Below are 24,225 nucleotides of genomic sequence, written 5' to 3'. Positions count from 1 at the left end.
AACGATGATATCTTGCAAAGTCGAAGATGTTGCCGGACTATGGTATATCACCGCCGATTCATCGGCACATGAAATAATTGTGCAAATGTAGTTCCATATTAACTGACTCAAATTTGTCTAAATATGAACGTATCTATATACTAAAATATGGATAGATACATGGAGCAGAAAGTCACTTAATATATGACGGAGGAGTAACGTTTAACGACACGGGGCTCAATCATTAGAGCCCACCTGGCAAGATAAGGTAGTACGTGTTGTTTTCCTCCATGCGTTGGATTTGGTTATGTCTCTTTCTCCATGGAACAATTTCCAAATTAGAGAAACGGCCCAGTTTCCGCTCAAAAAAGAGAAACGGCCCAGTTGATGGGATTGAGCAGCGTCGCAATCTTATAAAAAGAGTTTCAAGGTAACATTCTTTTCTTCGAATAAAAACATCAGTGCCACAATTTTATTTCATTCACACCATCGAAAAAAGAACTCAAGAGATAACATATAGGAAGAGAGACGGTGATTTCAGTTGCCGAGGATACCATCGTGGTGAGCAACATGTACCAATACACGTGCTTTTAAAATGTTGACCATAATGGAAGATATATGGTTTTGGGTGTAATCCGAAATCATGAACTTCCCTAAGGTGATTAGAGGCTGTCCGTTAAAATGAGCATTGGTCATGATCTCTGAGTCCGGCAAAGACATTAATAACCAGCAAGGCCATCGACGTCACCAACACCTTTGTTAACCCTTTTCTGTCGAGCGCGATGCTCAACTAACGGTCACTCCACAACCAAAACCCTAATTTTAAAACAAAACAAAAAAGCATAGTGGAAAACCTCTGTTCCTCTCAAAAAAGAAAGAAAACCTTTTTGTTTTTTCCATCATTGATTACTCTGATCGACATTTAACGTTTTCTCCTTCCAAAATGTATTGGGATGCAATTCAAATCCGTTTGTGCTGGGAGTAGTGTTTAAATACCCATATCTTATTTTTGATAGGATTTTATTTGGTTGAATTTCAATTTCGGGTTCAAAAATCATGTTTGTCTACCACATGAATCTGTAGAGTGAGAGACAATTCCATATAAAATGATGGCTTTTATAGAGGAATAGTTGTAGTGTGGTTTCATGAAATTGCAAATTGAATTCATGTAGCCAATTCCATGCCAACCAAACAAGATAGTTTCAAGAATTCAAATTGAATTTCCCAATCTTAACCCCAAATGATGGGTGCCAAACGAGCTGTTAGACAATTTTTCGTGAGAGTTCGGTGTTTTCAGTTTTTATTTTGAAGAGACCACACCGTTTTCTACAAGCCCCCATGAAATTTTCTCGATCATCACAGCATGAAACCTTGCTCAATTTCAAAGTAACAGGAATAAACATGAAATAGGAACTCATTTCAGTCCTGTTTGCCACCTTGGAAAGTAGCCGAGAATTTAGTGGAAGAGTAAAATGCGTCATTAGTCACTGAACTTGTGTTACCGGTTCAACTTACTCCTCGATCTCAGAAAATGCCCGTCTGGATCATCGAACTTTAAAATACAGTGCGTTACGGTCCTATACGTTGAAGATATATGTATTTGGTGATGTGGCACGTATCATGCTCACGGACGATGGACGAATTGCAATAACACCCTCTTCGTTCTTTCCCATGCCAAATCCATCCAATGCGCATCCAGATCGAATATGGCCAACCTTGCGACGAGGCTGAGCATGTTCTTGCTCAAGTGCTCAACGACGACCCATGTTGTCGATCTCTGGCTCGTAGTAGTCCAACTCTTCCTTCCGGACGCCTCCAGCCGTACCAGTTCTCCGGGCCGCTGGACCACTGCGCGTCGCGGTCGTCGGAGACGACCTCGGGTGTGTTGCATGCCGCCGCGTGCACCGACGAGAGCAGATCCTTGCGGACCCCTACGCCAAGCGCCGCAGCTGGAGGAGACGTCCGGGAGCCCGAAGAAGCTCCTCGATCGGTAGCGTCATTGGCGCTGCCGCCTGTCGGAAGGACAAGGCCACGAGGGGGTGCGGGGTGCCGCCTGTCGGGAGGACAAGGCCACGAGCAGGGCATCGCGGCGCGGCTGTACCCCGAGCCGTGGGCTGGGGCGGCACGCCGGCCGTGCCGCTGGGCATTGGAGTAGAGGCGGCGGCGAGAGACTACATGCCGCCGCAGCACCTGGAGCTTCTCGTTACCGACCCCGGCGTGCTCCCGCCCGCGGCCATCGAAGATGTGCTCCTCTAGTTCTCGTGAATTCATTCAGAGTAGATGTTTTTCTGTACGTGGCTCCTCCGTAGATCTGTAGCAGCATTATCTTTTTCTGTACATGGCTTCTGCCGCCGTGAGCCCGTTAGTGCTTATTGAATTGATGCAGAAATTGGAGCTAAGATCCTTTGAATAATATCCAGTGCAGTTGCGATCTTCTTCCTCCTCTGCTTTGATTTGGGGATTAGCAGAGGACGGTGGGGTAACAGAGGAGGGGGAAGAAGGGATAGGTTGGATGCAACGGGGAATACAAACGCAGGGGGCTTATTAGAAAAATGTTGTAACCCTGATCATTGTCAGAAAGTGGGCCCTCCAAGTCAGATAAATGTCACCACCAAAATACGTATATCTTCACCGTATAGGACCATAATGCACTGTATTTTAAAGTTTGATGACCCAAACGAGCATTTTTCAAGATCGAGGACACACAAGTTCAACGAGGCATTTTACTGTCAGTGGAAATTCCCATTTTCCGCTGAACGCCAGCGAGCTCACAAATTTCACCTCTAGCCGCTCCTGCACTACGCGAACGAAGACCGACGACCGCCACGCTTATGGTTGCTTCCTCCAGTTCGCTCCTCCCGCCTGGCCTCCGCCTCCGCCCCCGCCCCAGCGTGGTCTCGTAGCCCGTCTCCGGCGATCGCGGACATGGCGGCGGCGGTGCAGCACCGGGGGCACTCGGCGTGGCAGGTGATGGCGGTGTGGCTCGGGTTCCTCCTGCAGATCCTGCTCCAGGCCTTCCGCCGCTCGTCCTCCTCCGTGGCGCGGCTCCTCTCGTTCCTCGGCCTTCGCCGCCCCCTCCTCTCCGCCGCCCCCGCGGTGACCTTCGTGCAGCTCCCCTCCGAGGCCCCCGCTGACGAGCTGCCTCCGCCGCCGCCCCCATATCCGCCGCTCGGGCGGCTCACGGTACGGTTGAGATACTTTGTCGGGCTGTGCATATTGCAGCGACCCCCATGTGTAGGCGCACGAAAGGACGGTGCCTCTGGGAGTTTGCGTAGGTTAGGGTGGGATCACCTAGGTGGTTGGGGTTTATGGGGTTAGTAGTTAACTGCAGCTTAATTTGGTGCCGTTCTAGAACTGGATTGCTGTGTGTGCAGGCAGGTTAGTGTTGAGTTGGGTTGGGCATAAGGAAAGATAATTCCTCATAACTGGAGTAAGGTTCAGCAATGTTAATTTTGAGGTCAACTGGTGGTATGATTTATTAGGCTTGAGTAACAGATAAGCAATATGTTCATCTTAAATAGAAGGGTGGGCTGTGATTGTATGTTTAGCTGTTGTTTTTAGATATCAATCCTTCTTGAATGAACATCCTTTTGACCTGCATAATCTATAAAGTATTTTGGGGATGTCTCTTCAGGTAGTGCTGGACTTGGATGAAACATTAGTCTGTGCATACGAGTCATCAAGCCTTCCTGCTACTGTGCACGCCCAGGCTATTGAAGCAGGGTTGCATTGCTTTGACATGGAGTGCATATCATCTGATAAGGCAAGCAGACGGCCATCTCTGCTTCTTTTTGGTACCATATTGATGTTTTAGTTTACTTCTCACTTTCTCAAGGTACTTATATGAACTTGTACTTGTTGGCGTAAGGGATGCTGATGGCAGACGGAGGGTGAATCATGTAACTGTCTTTGAGCGCCCTGGTTTGCATGCATTTTTGCAGCAAACTACTGAATTTGCCGATCTTATACTCTTTACCGCTGGTTTGGAAGGTTTGATCTCCCAGATATTCATATTGCTCTCCATTAAGTGCTCAGATTATTTCACCACATCTCGCTGATCTGTGCTCCCCCTAGGATACGCAAGGCCTTTGGTTGACAGGATAGATGCTCACAACAGGTTCTGTCACCGTCTCTACAGACCATCAACTGTTACTACGTAAGTGTCATTAACTTCTATATAACTTGGTAGCACTCTGTTCATGCTCATGGTTTCGATTTGGTGCTAACTACTCCCTCCGATCCATAATAAATGTCGCTGATTTAGTACACTGTACAACTTTGTACTAAATCAGCGACAGTTCTTATGGATCGGAGGGAATACCTCCAATCCATCTTTTTTATTATTATGGCGTGCAAATTGGAGGTACAACCGTAACAACACCATTATGTGCATTCATGAATCATGTTATTAAATTTTGTTTCTATTAACCTTAGCCTGATTCTTTCTTGTTTAAATCTACTTTATGCGAAGCTGGTTCTTGTTCTTATACTGATTTCCCTTCAACTCGCATATCTTGTTGGTCGTAGTATCTGTGAATATACTCCTGCTTGCAAAATTAAGATTTTTGCTGTGTTAGTTGAGCTAGTTCAGTTTTCTAATGCTGACATGCTGTCAATTTGAGAGAGTACAGAGAGCATGTAAAGGATCTTTCTTGTTTGTCCAAAGATTTCCGTAGAATTCATTGTCGATAACAATCCATACAGCTTCCTACTGCAGCCACTGAATGGGATACCTTGTCTTACCTTTTCAGCCGGACAACCCATGGATGATCAGGTAAACTTGCTCTGCAGATAAAATATATACTTCATGTTTCTAGACTCAAGATTTTCAGTGTTATTGATCCAGTTATGTTCGTACATTTTAGCTTATGGGAGTGGTATTTCCCCTTCTCAAGCACCTTTCTCTTCAAAAGGATGTCAGACCGGCACTGTATGATACATTTCATATGCCAGAGTGGTTCCAAAGACATGGGATCCCTCAAATTGTTCAGGCAGCGTAAGTTTTTGCAGCGACTGCATTGGATTATCCGGTGAAGGCTCAAAAGCGGGCTGCTCTTGTGGGGAGTACACTTGTACATTATATATTCATTTAGGTACTTTGGTACGAGCCATTGTTCAACACTGAAGGACCAAACCAAAGACAAGATGAAAAATGTAATTTAGATTTGAGAAAGTATTTGTCAGTTCAGATAATCTTACTGACAATTTTACCTATGAGGGAGTAAAGTTCTGCAAAGTTTGGTCAAGGATCTCCATCAATGATTTACCTAGTACCTCCATAACCCATACACATTTGTGACCTTAGAACGGCTTGTTGAAGCTATAATTGATCCGCTCATTCGTTATTTCTGTCACATGCCTGTAATCCTTCATCCGTATGCTTGCGTTCAACTTTTTTTTTATCCAACTCGTGCCTAGTCTTTCAGCCAATAAGAACCATTACCTTTACTCCTATAAAAGATTCAATTGGTGGTGACGGTCTGGTCACTGATTGTGTCATTTTTTTGTCTGTCTTTTTTGATTTGGCACAAATTGATAGACAACAATAGAGAACTAATATAAATTATATGATCTAAGATATTTGTTAATATCACAACATTCTTTTTTAAACATATATTTTTGGTCGGTGAGTATTGTGGTCGGTTTTTATCAAGATCTCCATTAGTAACGGCGGACTGTCGCTTTCGATCATGTCGCTTGTCGATTTTGGCAAACCATCTACATGGGAGCAGGTATCAAATTAAATCATCCTAAACAATAAAGAATGAACAACACCATCTTTAAACATATACTCCCTCCAGTCCATAAATGTCACTGAAAATCAGCGAGCAACACTTATTATGGATCGGGTACAACTTTGAATTAAACCAATGACACTTGTTGAATCGGACACTTGTTATGAATTGGACGGAGCAGTAGAGTATCTTGTTAGTCCGTAGCAACGCATATGTACTAGTATATCAGTGTACACTAGTATTCATTAACATCGCAAACGAGGCATGAACTTTTACTCAACGAACTTATATACATTTTGATGAATCAGGTTGAATGAACTAAGGATGGCTTACACACAACTTGATTTGCTATATGGTTAACTTGAAGTACATCAGAGTAGTTTCAGAGAAAACAAAGAAATGCATACCGAGTCATGCCAACTCTACAGATAGGAACCTTCCTAGTATTTACATGCAAGAGCAAGTATGTATTCACCTCGTAAAGCAGGCCAAAGGTTGCCTGAGAAGAAAACAAAACCACAAAGACAAAATCAAGTTTGGCAACTGCAAAAGGCCAAAGTTCCTCAAAACAAAATGAGAAAAATAAGTGTTTCTGAGCCGAGGAACTTCGAAAATGACCCCTCAGTCTCCGTGTTAAGGATTATCTGGAACAGCAGCTCAACGGTACTTATGTGAAAACCAACGATGCCGCAAAGCTTCCCTGGCTGTTGGTCTCTTTCTGGGGTTGATTTGCAGCAGGCAAGATAGGAAATCAACAAACTTGGAGTCAGAGCATCGCAAGTGACGCCGCAAGGAGGATTTCTCTGGGATCAAATACTCCAGCTGACCCGTTTCCTAAAATGGGAAGATACATGTAACGGGAAAAGTTAAATGACAGTCACAATTATGCGGTGATAACAGAAGAAGTGCCATATAACAACTGCAATCCTCGTGCGAAAGATCTTTTATAATGATATTATGCGCAATGATGGTTTGTGCCCAATTGGCATGCTCAATGCACCCAATGAGGGAATCACATCTCAAGAAGTAAAGACCAGCATGGATATCCCGTGGAACCATGAACAAGTGTAAACCATATCCTTCCAAAAAACACTTTGGCAGCTCCTCCAGGAACAAAAAGGCAACAGTAACTTTAACTAGCATGTTCTTCTTAAAAGTAATGTTACTTGGGGAAAGCATTTTAGTTGTTGGCTTTCATTTCTTCACAACTCAAGGTGTTGTATATGGCACAACAAAACTTGGAATACGAATCGCAATGTAAACAATTTTCTATGGGCTACGGCAGTGTGCTTGTGAATAATAAGGTTAGTGGAACTTGCCTAGTTTACCTTACCAAGCATGTGGCACATAAAGAGGCCCTGATGACAGAACTAAGACTAGTTTTTCAGATGATAATGAAGAAACTCAAGAACAAAAATGAACAGCAGCACATAATTTGGTGAAACAAAGATTGCATAAGAAGATAACAAAATAATATTGGTTTTATTAAATACACAATTTGAAATGGTCCCAGTGGAACTTATGATTTTTTATAAGTCCGGCACAAAATTAAAGAAGCAAGAAATATCCTGTACCTCGTTCTTGTGGAAAAGGTCATACTCTTCTGTAAAGTACTTATGAGTCTCCTGTCCCAACGCAAGCATCTGCGTGTCAATTGGGCCTATGGTTCCAATTATCCGAGCAATAATCGTCGATACTAATTCATTAGGAAAGAGCACCTGTGCCATGTAGGCAGCGTCATCAGTCACACGTAGGAGGTTTCTTCGAAAAATAGAAGAATACAGCTATTTGATACAGACATGTGCTATTATATCCGCCTTATATCTATACCTGTACCAGATACTCCTATCAGGCTATCACATTAGCTCCTCAGCTATTACTTTGGACTCTGAAGGGGACACTAATGCTCTAATATTGTGCTTGAAGTGTTTTTAGCAAAGACCCTAGAGGCCTAGACACATTATCTTCAATTCATACAAGATTAACAGATGGTTCTGCTGCATATGCAATGTTACTAGAAGGTCTTTCTTTGCTCAGATTGTAGTATTTTGCAGACATGGATAGTCACAACCTGTTCATCCAGTTCCTATTTACAGTTTCTTATAATATCCTAGCGAGCACAAAGGAGTTCCTACTCAACATGCCAAGGGCCTACATCATCAAGTGGTTACCATATTCTTGGAAAGAACTGAGCTGTTAAGCAACCACACATATTAGCCCCAATCAGAATCTTAACTGCCAGCAACTGCAGGATAAGCTTGGAAGGCAGACGAGGATTCATTTAACCTTATAAAGCCTGGCGTGTCTTTGATTTTTTATTAGATTAAATCATAATATTGTACATAAAATAATGTCAATGCGTATCGAGAATGTCATGTAAGGAAAACAAAAATGAAGAATAGTAAGGATGTAAACATACTTCACCAGTGTACAGCTCAGCGAAGATGCAGCCAAGAGACCAAATGTCTATCTTCTGATCATATGGAAGACCCAGGATGATCTCAGGAGCTCGGTAAGAACGTGACTGAACGTACAAGCTTAAATTGTCTGTCAAGAAGCAACTGCTTCCAAGATCAATAACCTTAATCTCACATCTGCTGTAGCTCTTCATAAGGATATTCTCTGGTTTCAGGTCACAGTGAACAATGTTTAAATGATGTAAATACACCAAAGCTTCTAGGCACTGTCGAGCTATAGCCTGCAAACAAAGAAAGTCTCAGATTCCAGAAGGTGCATCTTACGTTTTCAGTTAATAAATGTAATTATGCGTAAAGTACATTTCAACCTCTCCAAAATTATCAATTAAGAGGAAAATGTAAAAGAAGGACCAAAACAGAAATATAATTTTCCTTCTAAAACTACAAAGTGCAAGCTCAGCTGTAAATGATATCATACAGTGCCAAGTGACGAGTTCATTATAAGAGAACAGATAGGGAATGCTCCCAGGAAAAGGGCAATAACAGTCAGATACCTGTATTCTGGGCAATGAAAAGTAGACCTCGTCACCGGATTCCTGGTTATACTTTTGAAATTCATATAGATTTGCCCGTAGTAATTCGGTGACAATGAAAAGATGTTCCTGTTGAATTTTCTCAGCTCTCAGCGTTACGCAGAGTAAAAAATGAGAAATGTGCTGAGATTAAAATTGAACATGCCAATAACTGAAGCATACAAGTTGCATTAAGAAATCAGCTTACAAAATAAATGAATCATCAGGACTAGGAATGAATATGACCTGTTTAACCCTTTTTTACTGAAAGCATTGTATTCTTTATCAATACCTGATAGTAGAAAAAATCATATAGGCGCAATATATGGTGCGCATCTGCTGGGTCGTATTTATTGACAAACTTAAGGAGCTTTATCTCATCCAAACTTTGGTCAAAGAAATCCTTGTCATTTTTTATTATTTTAAGGCAGACATCCATTCCGGTGCAAAGATCATGTGCCTGTACAACCCTGCTGAATGCAGCCGAACCAAGATATTCAGTGACACGATATCTTCCGGCAACAATTGAATCTATCACGATAGGGAAGTCTTTGTTTTCCTCAAAGCCAGTCCTGCAGGAGGAACCAATCACATGATCATGAGCACATTTAGTTAATTATCTGGAAGCAGAAATAAATAAATAAAGTGTCTGATAATGAACCTGTTCTTCCGATGGAAAATTTTCAGCTCAAATTCCTCATATTCTTGGTGAAAAATAGAGCGTGCAAGATCAGCATCTGATTCCGGACCTTCGTCAATTTTGTGAGTAGAAGTATTTTGAACATCTGCCTCTGCTGTTCCAAAGTCCTCCATCTCATAAATATTTTCAGGATTAGCAATCTTAGGAAAAGGATGCACACTGTAACTGCTTTTTAGAAATTCTTTGTCATCGACAGTTTCTTCATTTGTTACAATGTTAATATCTAGGTCATTGTTCACTCTGAAGTCATGTTCAAGCTCGTGGTCTGAAAGAGATGACAAAAGTCAGAATGGAACCAACTAGTCCACAATAAAAAGAAATTGATCTCATGTGTGGATAATGAATCTTGGTATTACAATGACATACAGTTTGGATCGACCAACAAGATTACAGCAGATTAACCAGTAGAGTAACATCATAATTCAAGTGGAGCTAGGTACAATATTGCGTTGTTATGGGTTAATAATTCGATCATATAGCAATGTTCTAAAACTGCAGACAGCCAGGCACTAGTGCAAATATAATCTATTGAGAAAACAATCGAATTACAACATGAACGAAGTGAACCCTTTTGAGCTTGTAACGAATTCTGTGAAATACTACGAGAAATGATCCAGAGGAAAAATAAAAGAGGTCAGAACTACTTACTCTCAAGAACATCTTCAGCCAAGTATGGACTGAGCATCTGAAGCTCCTTCTCCAGCGCACTCAGATCGAACTCCTGGTCGTCTCCACTCCTGGAATCCACTAATGGATCGCCCTTGAGAACAACATCCTCACCTGCATTATGCCTGAACCAAAGAGCATCTGCACCGCACTCATTCAGCACCTCTGTCAGGTCATCCATGATCTGATACCTCCCGTACACAGCAGACCAAGAGTCAGTCGCACACTCCTGATCATTCTTCCGTTCCCTGCAGAAGCAACTGCAGGGTGGTGACGAGGACATATACACGTCTGCGCACCCTTTAGAGTCTGCACTGTCCTTGCTATGTAAGTGCCGTCGGCTGCTGCCATCGCCAAACCCACATGTTTCGCTCCGCCGCGAGCTGACGTCTGGGCCAACAATAAACTTGTCCTCCTCATCGCCGTTGCCGCTCTTATCACTCTCCGGCTTGCGGTGGAACAGGTGGTCGTCGCGGAGCCAATTATCGCCAAAGAAGAGGTCGGTGTTGTCGTACTGTCGCGCCGTGCCGAACTCCACCTCCGAGGACGACGCCTCCGATGGTGCGCGTGGCGGCGACCACACCCCGTACGGATTCAGCAGCACTGATCTCCACGCAGAGCAACCAAACCAAACAGAAGCACCAAAATTCGGATCAGAATTCGAGCAAAAGCACACGCACAAGCTTGAAGCAAGCACGCGTCCCTCAAATCTCAACCGCGAGCGGAGATCGAGATTTCACAGCATCAGTCAAACGCCTCTGCTCTCTCTCTCTCAGGAGGCCGCGTCGAGGAAGGTCCAGTTCAACGCAATTGGGGGAAGCACGCGGTTACCTGAAGGCGTGGAGCTCATGCTGAGGAAGGCGTCGGAGGAGGAGGAGCTGGAGCCAGCAGGGCTCCCAAGCGCGCGCCCGAAGTCGGAGTAGGAGGCGCCCAGCCGCAGCGGCGGGAGCTGGGGGTCGTCGGAGGCGGTCGATTCGTCGCCGATAGTCCTCGCGGGGGCCGCCGCGAGGACGCCGTCCCTGAGCGCGCTCGCGAAGCTGTTCCCAGCGTCGGCGGGGAACCCCATGACGGCGACGGCGACCTCCTCCGCGCCAGGCGCCGACATAGCCGGTGAACTCACTCACTTCCTCACGCGCACGCCAAGTGCGCAGCCCGCGCCCGCCGCCGCCACCACCATTTGAAGCGAAGCTAGGGCGGGTAGGGGGTAGCCGGGTACCGTGCGCGACGCGACAGCGACGGGAGCGAGAGGCGAGCTCTAGCAGAAGCGAAGGAAGGAAGGAGCGGCCTGACCGCACGGGATCCAACAACTTGTGCCCGGCTCGATCGGGCGCACGGCGTTGGTGAACGGTGAAGGCGTCGACCGACAGGCGGGGCCCACCGGCCAGCGTGTCGATGTCGGCGTCGGCCCGGAGGTTGCTATTGCCGCTGGGGCTGGGCGACGACGCGGCGGTGGTTGGTCTGATCCGATGTGGAGAGCCGTCATTATTGTCAGTCGCTGTTGCGCTGGACGGCTCGGCAACGCCCCCACCTGGGCCTTCTTCCTTCTCGGCACCCCTGCCTGCTCCGCTGGGCGGATTGGATTCTCTGCGCTCGTGACAGATCTGCCTCGAGGCTGGTATGGTTGGCCCCGGAGCACCTTTTCCGGAACCCCCGACACCACCATTCGAACTGCAACTGCCGCAGCTGTAGCGAGCAACTGAACATGATTTGCGCATTGGCTCTGCAATTATACGCCCGAGTGACCGTGCGATCGGCCAATGCGCTCACTTTTCTTACAGCGGTAGTTCCTGAACGACGCTGCATAATTGTACTGTCTACTATTTTGGGTTGGTACTTGGTAGACGAGTGTTACAGGCTAGCTCGTTCGTGGGGGCACTGTGGTATTGAGAGTGCAAGACGGGTTACTGAATGAAACTCTTGGACAGATTATGTCGGAATAACATGCCATTGTTTTTTTAGTCCTGGTTAGGCGTACCATATTTGAAAAACGACGTCGCACTAGATGACTAGAGGTTTTTTCTCTTGTCAATGCAGTTGCGGGGCCGGTTTGAAATTTCGGTGGTCTGTCCCTTATTCCTCTGTGCTTTTTCATGGTGCCGCTCACAATTCCGCAATCTGAGGTTAGGGAGTAAGGATCTTTTTATACTGCATCTACCGATAAGACTCCTGGTTTTAAATCATCAGATTTAAACTAGTTTTCAGATAGAGTTCAGATTAAACTACCAACCACGATATAGTCCATCCGTTAGGGACTCTAACTGTGGGTCCTTGAAACAAGCATCTGTGAGCAATGCGTCATGATCATGTTTAAATTCCACTGATCATGTAGGTCGACATTAGAGCTGTAATCTAATCAACGACCTAGCTCCTTCTGATTATCAACGTGCCCGGACAGTCTTTTCAATATTCATACAAGATATATTGTATTCCATTGATAATCGCTAACTTCCTTAAAACACATAAGTGTATTTAAGTATCTTCCAACAAGCATACATTCCATGCATCATATAACCATGAGCACGTGATTCCATAATGAGGTAACCGAGTATTAGAATTCCAATAAATAATAAAGTTGCAGGACACAAAAATCCTACATCTCCCACTTGTCCAAAACGATTATTCAAATACTCGTAAACCTATAGTTTTAACATGCTTACCAAATACCACATGACTAAGGGGCTTAGTCAAGGGATCAGCAATCATATTAATACTATGTTAGAAATTCAAACAAACTTTAAGCCCATTAATTACACAACGTATATTGTGATACATTCCCTCAATATGTTTCCTCTTGTTGTGGAGTATGGGATATTTCTAGTATATTGATACGGTGTTCCAATACTAATCTTCCTTAAGTATTTATTTAAGTACACCTTGAGTATGTATAAATTCCTCAAGTCATATTCTATCGTGTAATAATTCCAGATCAACAATAAAGCAACACTTTGGTACTTCCATATTATCAAGATAATAATGATACCTTCCGATGTACATTCCACAACCTTAAGTGTAGCAACAAATTCCCTTAGCCATAAGGTCTTCCTTCTATGCTTAAAATGCATCAAAGTTTTAACATGAAGTGGTTAGATTTCCAAGCATCAAAATCCTTCTCCCACGTAGCATAATAAAAACAACCAAAGATAGTTGTCATTAAACATAATGAATAGTCCATATAATTCCTTTGTCATTGTGCAATAAATATGTCAAATAATTCCAATGCTCTTTCCATGTTTCATTTCACATTTAGCAATAATTCCATCAACATGGCTAAGGTGTGGTTGCACGGATATTTTCCTTAGGAGTTAAAAAATATTATTCCTCGCTAAGTATTAGTCCTTTTATAAAGGTGTTTCAAGTGCAATTTTCCATAGATGAACAAGTAAAAATTGTTATCCATGTTTTTTCTCTCTCTCTAAACATTTAGGGAACAATAACCAAGCTTTCACTTCCATCAATGTGACTTTGTGAACATAAGAAACAAGAATAGCATTAGTATAGATAATAAAACTAAAAATAAATTAAACATACCTTTGCACATGAGAACGCCTTCCGCCATATTAAATTCCATTGATGTGAAGCTTGTTGCGATACAATAAATCAATCTTTTCGAATTGCAAAAACTGTCTTTATTTCCTCTTCCTCCAAATTCCCAAAAACAATAGTTGCAATAGGAGAAAGAGTTTCCACAAAGTACATAAATTCCTTTTGTGTGAATCATTTAGCATCAACGACTCCCACTAAATCATAACTCCTTGTAAATAGAATTCATTTACAACCTATGAGCTTGCGGAAGTTTGAAAAATAAATCCAAAACTTTATTCCTTCTCGCATTATCCACTCATAGTTGACGTTAATGTTAACCTCTAGCCATTTGATATGACTTTAGTCATTCCTCTAAAATTTAGAGTGACTTCCCCCAAGAACACATATGATAGTCCAAGTTTATTCCTCCCACTTATCCTAAGCAAGTTATTGTCTGGAGTTCAACTTGTGCTTTACAGTGGGGTCAACATTATTTCACTCTTGATAAAAATAATAAATATTGTGTTCCTACTTTCCACCAGTTTTCCTTTCCAGATCAAAATTGATACCTTTTGATCCAGCAGAATACCTAATCAAAATAAATGTTGGTGTGCTTTGTAGTTATTTCAGTTCAATACTATCAGAATGTAAATAGAAGAATTCCTTTCTAGTTGCCAAGCCATAAGGAGTGACTGTGCTAGGTGATTAATCATAGAACCTACAACAGTATGTAATGCATCTTCCAAAAGAAAAATCAAGAGAGTATCCAAATGTTTTATTCCTCCATTGAACTATGGAGTACATGATATAGTATAATGTGGTGTAAAATTGTAAAATTCCATGCTCATTCCATAAGTTTCAATTAATATTCCTGAAGTGTGTACTTCCCCCACCAATCAGTACTTAAATCCCTTAAGAAACTGATTTTCCACTTCAGTATAAATGTTACTAACACAACTTGTATTTTACAAGATACTCATAACCATATAAAGTGCAATCATCAATGAAGCAGATAAAAATTAAAACATCTGACCTTTAGCAGGAGTGCTAGAGAAAAATAAATAATCCAAGTAGTAATAATACAGTCCTCCCACTTAGAGTTTAGAATTCCAGAATCGACAAGATGTTTAATTCTGTTTCTTGAATATGACCAAGTTGTAAATACTATCATTAATAAAAATTTGAGCATGTGTTCCTCTTACGAGTATTCCTCCCTATGGAGTTATTCCACTAAATAAATAATATGGGTTACCGATTTCCAATGGATCGTCAATAAAAGAAACCATTGTATTTAAATCCATGATGCACTAATGTTCCCCATTGAGCAATATTTCCACTCTTCCTTTTCCAAATAGTATGTCCAACAAAATTCAATTGATAACAATAATTTAAATTCCTTCTCATTGTAAGTAAATATAGTATCCTATAGCAATATTAGTGGCTTTCCTCCTAAGCGAGTTAGATGATATATACAATTTCCAATTCCAAAGTATGTCATATCTATCTGAAAGGCCCAAATACACATTTCTTTCCTTTGGAATTGTCTTTATATATCAAGTTGCTATAGTATTCTAGTTATATATATAATGTAGCAGCGGAGAGCATATTCCAACTATTCTTTAAAAAAATAGTTGTAAACAAAAATTCAGTACACAAAATAATACTGGACATACCATTAACCGAGAGCAAATTTCCTTTCCAGGGAGTATTTTCACCTTCCTCCAATAATAAGTGATGCCAACCAGCAACTAGAAACCATACATTAGCACACTTGCACCATGAAGAAATATTAGTCCTTTCACACCAGTAGCCGCAACCAATAATATCCAGGCTTGTCACAAAAAGATTGAACATAGTAGTTGATTCCTGAATCCTGATCGTAGTTGAGTACGAGTAGTTGGTTCCATGTGTAGCAAGTGCTAGCAAAAAAAATACTCCATATAAAAATACGTCCAGTAGCTTTTCCCTCCCAAGGAGTATTTCCTCTGCTTTGCAAGGAGCTCAAATAATCAAGCAGAGCAAACAGAGTTGCAGTCCAGGCGAGTAGTCCGTGACTTGTAATCACGTTTGCCTTCAGTCCCTTGCTGTCAGAATACCACGACCCCATGGGTCCATGACCCATGTACTGCTTGCAGCGGCCGCGGTCGGGAGGAAGACCGGCTAGGCTGGCCGGCCGTTAGCGTCCCGGCGAACGGCGAGACGCGGGCAGCAGCTAGCAAGCAGGCCCGCGGACCAGCGGGACGGCGATATCCGACGCGGACCAGCGGGACGGTGGCCGGGGCGGCAATTCCCAAATCTTGGAGAAATTGGTTAATCCAAACAGCAGTAACAGTCCTCCAATCTAAGACCGATTCCACGACGAGGTCGTGTGTGAGCCAGAGTTTCGTGAGATCATTGGGTTTCAATTCCTGGAGAGAGAGATGTCCGGCAGCGGCTAGCACGCAGGTTGCCGCCAGCGGATCCAGTTTAAGAAGAGGCCGACGGTGCCTCGGGGTGAAGCGCGATGTCTAGCGGGTTGGAGGTGGGCGACAGAGCAGCAACCAGCAGGGCGGCTACCGGGGTTCCGGAGGCCCCTTCCACAATGAGATCGAATTGTGATTGCGAGTTCCACGGTCGCCCTGGGTGAAGCTGCCTGCGTGTGGAGGCGGCGGCGTCGAGGTCGACGACAGCGCACGGTTGGAGAAGCTTGGAGGCAGCAGCCCACGTCTCCAGCCTGGGTGGGTTCCTCAAGGCGGCGGCGGCTTGAGTGGAGGCGGTGGTGAGAGAGAAATCGACATCGACGAGGCGACCTCCATCTAAGGCGGCGGTGGCGATTAATTATGGCGAATAGGTTCCATCTTTCCTCTGTTTCAGAGTTTCCTTCTGAGCGATTGTAGTAGTAGAACACAGTGATTGTAGTAGTAGAACACGAAGCAGACAAGAGCCCACATCGACGGAGGAGCGTCGTCAGAGTTTGCGGCAGGATCATGTAACGGCGATATTTGCAGCGGATTAGGTTTTAATTTGGCCGCCATTAACCGTAAGGTCTGATACCAATGTTAGAAATTTTGGTGGTCTACCCCCTATTCCTCTGCGCTTTTCCGTGGTGCCGTTCACAATTCCGCAATCTGAGGCTAGGGGGTAAGGACCTTCTTATACTGCATCTACAGATAAGAGTCCTGGTTTTAAATCATCAGATTTAAACTAGTTTTCAGATAAAGTCCAAATTAAACTACCAACCACGGTATAGTCCATCCGTTAGGGACTCTAACTGTGGGTCCTTAGAACACGCACCTGTGAGCAATGCCATGATCATGTTTAAATTCTACTAATCATGTATGTCGACATTAGGGCCGTAATCTAATCAATGACCTAGCTCCTTCCGATTATCAACGTGTCTGGATAGTCTTTCCAATATTCATACAAGATATATTGTATTCCATTGATAATCGCTAGCTTCCTTAAAACACATAAGTGTATTTAAGTATCTTCCAACAAGTATACATTCCATGCATCATATAATCATGAGCACGTGATTCCATAATGTGGTAACCGAGTATTAGAATTCTAATAAATAATATAATTGCAGGACACAAAAATCCTACAGGGGCTACCGGGTTAAAAAGAAGTGCGTGCAGTTTGTTTGTTTTTTACTCAGAAGTAAAAGGCTTGTGTGGGAGTTGTTTGTACGCCTAATGGTTAGTTACAGCGAGCCGATGGATCTTAATTGACGGTGGAATTGGAGGTTCCTAAGGTGACCGTGCTGGAAAAAGCGATTTGAGAAAGGAAGAACGATCCAACATGTAGTTCATCATCGGTTCAAGATTTTGACAGCATAATACTAGCCAAACTACTACTACTACATGCTTTCCCCTCATTCTTTTAGTGATGGCTAGTATTTTAGTCACGTTAACATGACAACTCCGTACTAAAAATAGGGAGAAAGCGTAAAAAGAAAAGCCAAAAGCGGAGAAAGCTTGACGCGTTAATTTGACTATCGTTTACGTGACACGACACTCTGGTCTCTAGGCTCTTCACGTCGCAGTTCCAGTGCTTTGGGCGACTATTTATACTCAAAGCTCAACCCCAACTGATTAAAAAAAAGGTTTGGGAGAACCACGTGACTTGCATTTCTGTAATTTCTTTTAAACCGAACATTTCAGTACATGTTTAAGCTCACACTAAATGTGGTTACCTTGAGGAAGACAATAAGGATTACACCACCTGTTACATCTCCATCCCGTTCTTGATACTCTTTCCTTTTACCTTTATTACTTATGGAATGATAAAGTCAAAAGCAAAGCTAAGCAGCCGCTTTCTCTTATGATTTTCTTTTCCGCTTGAAAACAAAGGTAGCTGAAGCATAAGCCTGAAGACTACATGATTACTCAGAGAAATGGGGAAAGTGGCACATAATTTTCAATGACATCTGATTCGATGGCCCGAACGGCAGCCTGGCAAGTTAAACCCCAGAACATTGTATTGAACATTGTACATGAGGCCAGGCACGCTGAATCTGCCGTGACCAACTGCAGGAAATCCGGATCCCTTTTTGGCATGCGGCTGGAAACTTCTAGCATATGACGACTGGAAGTCTGGAACACATCTGCTCTGCTGGAACACAACAGCATACAATGACACCTGTGCTGTAGCACTGTACAATGTAGGCAAGTTGTAGCTACAAGGCGCCTTCTGCTCTTCTCTCCTGACAGTATGCTGTTTCGGTGTAGTTGAAGGCAAAGCTGCATTACCGATCACATCTTACTACAAGACATTTCTATTTCTTAACCCATACAAACGAATCCATCAAGCCAACAAAGTGCATTTCAGGGAAACAACAAATTATGGTACAACACTTAGCAGAAGGTACAGCAAAAGGAGATATCAGGAAGGGGGCAAGCAAACAGGAGCACCGCGGTTGGTGCGTCATTCAGTGCGTGCTCCTCAGCGATACCGTGGAAAGCTACTTACACGAGTAAGCCAATCAGGGGGGGTCCTATCTAAATTTCCGCCAAAATAATCATTAGAGAAGGAAGTCTCTGCTTACTGGGCCTGAGGTCCAGACTTACACGAGCTAGTAAGAGCACCAGCTGCAAGTCTGCAATTTCACTCATTTCCCAGCTTTACAGATCCATCCTTGATAAGCCTTATGCTAAGGCTATTGAAGCGACCTCTCGAATAATGCCGGGATGCCTTTCTCCAGTCTGTGCCAGTCTTCATCATCGCTACGAATTCTTCAAAACTAATTTTGCCATCCTGCAGAAACAACCAAAGTGGACGATTATTGAGGAGAGGAATAAGATCCAAAGGTGTACTTCCTTCTGATAGCAGTATAAAATAAACTTCCACCTTGTCTGTGTCAACTTCTTGCAATATGTCCTTCACCACTTCTGTGATATCAGCAGTCCCATCCTCCACCAGGGCCTCCTGAAGCTCCCCTGGCTCAATAAATCCATCGCCATCCTTGTCAAAAAATAGGAAGGCCCGCCGAAGGTGCTCATCATTTGCCATCCTTTGTAAATGAAGCGAGACAGCCAAAAATTCGCCATAATCTAGTGCCCCTCTACCATTTGTATCCACCTAATTACGAACCACAAGAGATCAGATATGCAAATCTTCAACATTTTGTTCTCATTAATACTAGATGACATTGCACAAGTCAAGCCATTTGGACTCCCTATTTCTCAATTTGACCCTCACATCACAATATCACATGCAGTAGTTTTATTTTTGTAATCTTATTATGGACCTAAGCGACCCCAGAAAGATGAAGGCTAATGATAAACAATTAGCAAGTTCACTGAACTCCAGAAGTCCAGATGTTCAACCTGTACAAATAATAAGTTCAGAAAAATGTTAGCCGTGACTCGTGAGGCCCTAGACTTAATTTATCATAAACAACATATTAAGTGAGTACTGAGTAGAATAGCGATGTCCTTAGTGGAGACGTAAGTAAAGTTGATTATGTCATTCCTCCCTTGTTGCTACTTTCCAAGGTCCCCAAGAACCGAACTAATGCAAAAAAGAGGGACAAAGATTTACAACACTTCCACCATCTGGTACAAAATTTGACATGGCATTTTTACTAACTTGCCGGTTAGTGGAGCAAAAGAAAAACTAAAACTACATAGCAGACATGAAATTTTGACAGAAATAATGTGAATCAGTATGGACTGTGATCAAATATAGTGACTTGTTTAATCAGATTGATCATTTTCTTCATATTACTTACAGCTTCAATTAACATCTGCACTTCAGATTCTGCAAGGTGAGAACCAAATTTTGCGATCCCGCTCTTCAACTCTTCATAAGAGACTATACCATCATTATCAGTATCCATCACCTTGAACATGTCTTTTATGTCCTCAACCTCTTCAGCCGACAAGTGGTCAGCAATAACCTAGTCAAATAATTATCCACAGTACAACATATTTTCAATGTAGACTTGAGAGAAGTATTAGTAGCAACTAGCAACAAACGAAACCAAATTCAGATTGTGCAAAAAAGAAACTCGAACCCTTAGAGCCCTTCTTTTGAATCTGTTCATCCTTGAAAATTGTTTCAGTCTTGACTTTACAATGTCTCCAAGAGGAACATTTGGAGCTTTCTTAGCATTTTGAAGCCATGTATGCTCTGCGGCAACATAAACCAAGGGTACCGATTAATATCAAACTGTCTGAACAAAGAATTAAGAAAAAGTAGAGAGATGCACAGTAACACATGGCTGATTAAATGAGTGCTTGTCGAAGGTATGGCAAACTTAGATATTCAGCCTGCCAGGCATCCCAAGATTGTAAGAACCAGATTTTTTTCATGTATCTTAAATACTTAAACATGAAGCAGCAAAATGGAGAAACTTGGCTGTGTCTAATTTGCAAAACGTTAGGCATGTTCCTACTCAATTAGCACGATAAGAATTGTGCTGTCCATGGCTTGGATAATCAACAAGCTCCTTTTTACTTGCTTTTTTATTCAGAATTAACCCCCCCCCCCCCCCCCCCCATGTAACTGTAATCTTGTACTTGATCCTACATTTCATGCCAGACCTCAGCGATGTATCTCGACTTTACAGCAACAGTTACATCTATTTCCTCATCTACTCTCAGCAGGGGGAAAGAGCCCCCGATTCACAACCATGTGTGCCTACCATTGTGGCTTCTACACTGTACATAACAGGATTTCAGCCAGTTTGACAAGTCAACAATATAGTACCAGCAAGTGCAAGTATAGCTAGCAAACTACTAGAACAAGGATTCACATTGGATCCTATATAACTTTTACAACAAGTGTTGGGCCTTCAATTGATTTGAGTATTTGATCCAGTGTGACAACAGAGTTACCACATAGACAAGACAAACAACATCATATGACTTGGGATGGACGTGGTTGATAGGTATTTAGCATGGAAAACAATTCAAATCAAGGAAGACTGATCTGGTAATCTCTGGGTGTCAGATTACAGAATGCGAAGGAAATGAGAGAAGGGATGGACTGAAGTTTACAGCATCAATAAGACATAAGAACTACTAAGGGAAATTGTGATGTTATTTGAACTTGAGATAACTGAAAGCAGCATAACACTGTACCAGCTTTGAAAAGCACTATGTACATCTTACCAAGAACTTGCTTTGCCGTTAGCCTAATTTTCGGATCAGGCTGAAGCATCTGCCGAACTAGATCTTTAGCATTATCAGAAACTTGGGGCCAGGGTTCTCTTTTAAAATCTATATTTCCACGAAGGATAGCTTGTGCCACTCCTTGTTCAGTCTCTGCAATATAGCCTGGTAAGACATTTGCGCGAGAGCAAAGCTAAAGGATAAAAGCTTCTCATAAAGAAAACGAAAACTGGAAAAGTACCAGCCCAAAATGGAGGAACGCCACATAACAAGATATACAAGATAACGCCAGCACTCCATATGTCTATTTCAGGTCCATAGTTTCTCTTCAGCACTTCAGGAGCCATATAGTAGGGACTTCCGACAATTTCAGAAAATTTCTCGCCTAAACAATCACATAGTAGCATCATATTATGTATGATACATATAATGTTTAAATATACATCTTACAGATATTTCACAGTAAATAATTGAAGGATGTGACAGAGAGCAAAGCAGATCGTCAGAATATCTAAATTCCAAATGACTCAAATAATGAACCGTACCAAATAAAAGGTGATGTTCGTTCACAATCCTATGATACTTGGGCATCACGAATCCAACAGCGTTGTATCGGGTAAAGGATGTTACATATTTGAGAAGGCTTATCTATTCCGTTCTTCCTACAAGTACACTGCTGCAAGCCACACCTGTTTCCCATCATATAAAGATGCCATATGTTTTATACCAAACGCCAAGTTTGGCTGTAAAAATGTGTTGCCTGAAAACTTTACCTATAATCAACAGCGAACAAACTGACACAAATCTGACAACTCATTTCTTGTGTGTGCAGATTATTAAATATGTAATGTTACGGCAAGATAGTAAGTCCACAATATATAACTGTTTGGTTGCTCCGCACATACATTTAAAATTAATAGGAACCTCTTTGGAATGAAAAGAAGCTAACCTGCCAAGTAAACAATATCAGTATGGCAAGGGAAACTAGGTGCCTGACAGCATGAAAGCCACGTGATACAACACCAAGGATGCAACAGTGAAAATGCCATAAGAGACTCAATGTGGCACAGTTCTGTCTGTGTAAAGTGAAATGTTCTATAACAAGAAGTCACAAAGAGAAATAAACATAAATCCACTGGACATTAATGATTCAAGTAGTTCAAGACTAGTTAAGTTCCACCAGAGGACAAAAGGTACCAGATTGAAATGGATGAATTGTGTGCCTATTGAGAAAACTAACATAAAGAAGCACAGCCATTGAGAAAAGTAACATAGATGAGCACAACTGTGTGCAATACTGGAACTGTCATCAGGATTGCTTAAAGTGTCCTGTGGCATATTCTTCTCGGTCGGTGTGTCTTATTACAAATAACCAAAAAATACTTCTGCGAAATGAGCTGATTATAGACAATGATAAGTCTAGTAAACATACATATCCAATCACTTGTCTGCACATGTAGGAATCCAGAAGTCTGATCAAATGGTCCTCAAAGGTGACTTAGAAATAGCAAAACCGATCCTAATAACTATTGCGCAGAATCTTATTTCTCTGTCACCTCAGAAATAGCAAAACCGATCCTAATAACTATTGTGCTGAATTTTATTTCCCACAATAACTGGGCTCACGTTGAGCATGGAATCAGCATACAAACTAACAAGACTTGGTACAGACTATTATGGAAATAACGAGACACTATATTTGGCAACAGCTATGTGACGTCTGCTCCCACTAATAATTTCCAAATCCTAAAAATAGCAGTCACCTATATCAATATGACCCAGCATGTCAAACCTAAAACCTAAGGTTCCAATGTCTAGACTAGCAGCACAATCCAAGTATCAAAAGATTCAATTTCCCTCAGAAGCAAAAGCACGAAGCTACATTGGCCTACAGAGTACTGACATGTCTACCAATTTGTCAAAAAAAATGTATACACCTAAAAAGTCCTACCAAAAGAGAACCACCAAATTCTCGTCAGATTACGCAAGCACGAAAATAGCACCCTGCTACAGCAACGAGCACTACGACGATTCCACCCAGAAACGGCCACCAACCCACGGATCACCCTCAAACTAAAAAAAGTCCAAAAGTGCGGCAAGCAGTTCGTCCAAATCATGGGTGGATCTCGGCGGCTCACCGGGTTTGAAGAAGATGGAGAGACCGAAGTCGATGGCCTTGAGCGGGGAGTTCTCCTTCTTGTTGGCGAAGAGGAAGTTCTCGGGCTTGAGGTCGCGGTGGATGACGCCGTGGTGGTGGCAGAGCTGCACGACCTCGAGGATGGTGCGCGTGACCGCGGCCGCCGCGCGCTCCGTGTAGTGGCCCCGCGCGACGATTCGGTCGAACAGCTCCCCTCCCTCGCAGAGCTCCATGACGAGGTGCACGGCGCCGTCGTCCTCGCAGGCCTCGCGGAGCGTGACGATGCTGGGGCTCTTGGGCAGATGCCGCATGATGGCCACCTCCCGGCGCACGTCCTCCACGTCGACCGGCGTCCGCAGCTTCCGCTTCGAGATGGACTTGCACGCGAGCAGCTCCTTGGAGCCCCGATCCATGCACAGGTACGTCACCCCGAACTCGCCGCGGCCCAGCTCCCGGTCCAGCGCGTACTTCTCGTCGATCCCGCCGCTCACGTCGCGCCCCTCCTCCCCGAGCACCGAGAGCAGCTTCTTCTCCCCGCCGCCGCCGCCGCCTCCGCCTCCGCCTCCCCCCGCGCCGCCGCCGTTCCGCGCCTGGTGGGGCTTCTTCTTCCCGGTCGAGGTGGGGAAGTGCGACGACTTGACGTCCTCCCGCGCCGCCGCTGCCGGCGAGCGGCAGCAGTTGCCCATGGCTGCGCGAGATCAGGGATGGGCCACTAGGGTTTGTACGGCATTGGTCACTTCTCAGGTTGGGGGAGGGGGGGGGGGGGGAGGAGTAGAGAGGGAGTGACCGGAGGGAAGAGGGAGAAGGGGGGCTGGGCTAAGCTAGAGAGAGAGTAGATTCATACGAGACCTGTGTCGGGTATAACGGTAGGAGGAGTCGTGGGGGACGGGTTTTCGGGGACG

The 24,225-nt window shown here is 43.4% G+C and overlaps 3 protein-coding genes across 5 annotated transcripts; 1 reads left to right on the top strand and 2 right to left on the bottom strand.

The window, feature by feature from the left end:
- The first annotated feature begins 2,740 nt into the window (after positions 1-2,740).
- On the top strand, positions 2,741-5,333 carry LOC100829084. Of its 3 annotated transcripts, XM_010232972.3 has the most exons (6): positions 2,744-3,162; positions 3,614-3,753; positions 3,848-3,969; positions 4,054-4,135; positions 4,684-4,753; positions 4,845-5,333. In XM_010232972.3, the coding sequence occupies exons 1-6, from the start codon at positions 2,905-2,907 to the stop codon at positions 4,977-4,979; spliced, it is 807 nt and encodes a 268-aa protein (XP_010231274.1). In that variant the 5' UTR covers positions 2,744-2,904; the 3' UTR covers positions 4,980-5,333. The 3 variants fall into 3 exon arrangements, 1 of the variants encoding a protein (XP_010231274.1); XR_002962949.1 differs by having other exon boundaries at positions 2,741-3,162; positions 3,614-3,969; positions 4,611-4,753; XR_002962951.1 differs by having other exon boundaries at positions 2,745-3,162; positions 3,614-3,969; positions 4,697-4,753.
- Positions 5,334-6,004: 671 nt separating this feature from the next.
- LOC100828781 (dual specificity tyrosine-phosphorylation-regulated kinase mbk-1) lies at positions 6,005-11,417 on the bottom strand. Its single transcript, XM_003566118.4, has 8 exons — positions 10,901-11,417; positions 10,052-10,672; positions 9,365-9,668; positions 8,996-9,275; positions 8,686-8,793; positions 8,134-8,412; positions 7,289-7,432; positions 6,005-6,548 (listed from the first exon to the last, which is right to left on the bottom strand). The coding sequence occupies exons 1-8, from the start codon at positions 11,172-11,174 to the stop codon at positions 6,372-6,374; spliced, it is 2,187 nt and encodes a 728-aa protein (XP_003566166.1). The 5' UTR covers positions 11,175-11,417; the 3' UTR covers positions 6,005-6,371.
- A 6,900-nt stretch (positions 11,418-18,317) lies between these two features.
- On the bottom strand, positions 18,318-24,100 carry LOC100829491 (calcium-dependent protein kinase 16). The gene is made up of 7 exons (XM_003568218.4): positions 23,325-24,100; positions 21,428-21,571; positions 21,187-21,339; positions 20,088-20,203; positions 19,803-19,970; positions 18,920-19,150; positions 18,318-18,826 (listed from the first exon to the last, which is right to left on the bottom strand). The coding sequence occupies exons 1-7, from the start codon at positions 24,007-24,009 to the stop codon at positions 18,677-18,679; spliced, it is 1,647 nt and encodes a 548-aa protein (XP_003568266.1). The 5' UTR covers positions 24,010-24,100; the 3' UTR covers positions 18,318-18,676.
- Positions 24,101-24,225: the final 125 nt, after the last annotated feature.

The sequence above is a fragment of the Brachypodium distachyon genome, chromosome 2, assembly GCF_000005505.3.
Source record: "Brachypodium distachyon strain Bd21 chromosome 2, Brachypodium_distachyon_v3.0, whole genome shotgun sequence".
NCBI lineage: Eukaryota > Viridiplantae > Streptophyta > Magnoliopsida > Poales > Poaceae > Brachypodium > Brachypodium distachyon.
This window is presented reverse-complemented; position numbering and strand designations above follow the sequence as displayed.

Excerpts from the sequence above, each read along its gene's own strand:
- LOC100829084 (XM_010232972.3), top strand. The coding sequence starts at position 2,905 with ATGGCGGCGGCGGTGCAGCACCGGGGGCACTCGGCGTGGCAGGTGATG. Across the intron at positions 3,970-4,053 it reads CTTTACCGCTGGTTTGGAAG|GATACGCAAGGCCTTTGGTT; the intron begins GTTTGATCTCCC and ends TGCTCCCCCTAG. Across the intron at positions 4,754-4,844 it reads GACAACCCATGGATGATCAG|CTTATGGGAGTGGTATTTCC; the intron begins GTAAACTTGCTC and ends CGTACATTTTAG.
- LOC100828781 (XM_003566118.4), bottom strand. The coding sequence starts at position 11,174 with ATGTCGGCGCCTGGCGCGGAGGAGGTCGCCGTCGCCGTCATGGGGTTC. Across the intron at positions 8,794-8,995 it reads ATGATTTTTTCTACTATCAG|GAACATCTTTTCATTGTCAC; the intron begins GTATTGATAAAG and ends AAAATTCAACAG. Across the intron at positions 8,413-8,685 it reads TTTCATTGCCCAGAATACAG|GCTATAGCTCGACAGTGCCT; the intron begins GTATCTGACTGT and ends CTTTGTTTGCAG.
- LOC100829491 (XM_003568218.4), bottom strand. The coding sequence starts at position 24,009 with ATGGGCAACTGCTGCCGCTCGCCGGCAGCGGCGGCGCGGGAGGACGTC. Across the intron at positions 21,340-21,427 it reads CGTTCCTCCATTTTGGGCTG|AGACTGAACAAGGAGTGGCA; the intron begins GTACTTTTCCAG and ends GCTATATTGCAG. Across the intron at positions 19,971-20,087 it reads TCAAAAGAAGGGCTCTAAGG|GTTATTGCTGACCACTTGTC; the intron begins GTTCGAGTTTCT and ends TTATTTGACTAG.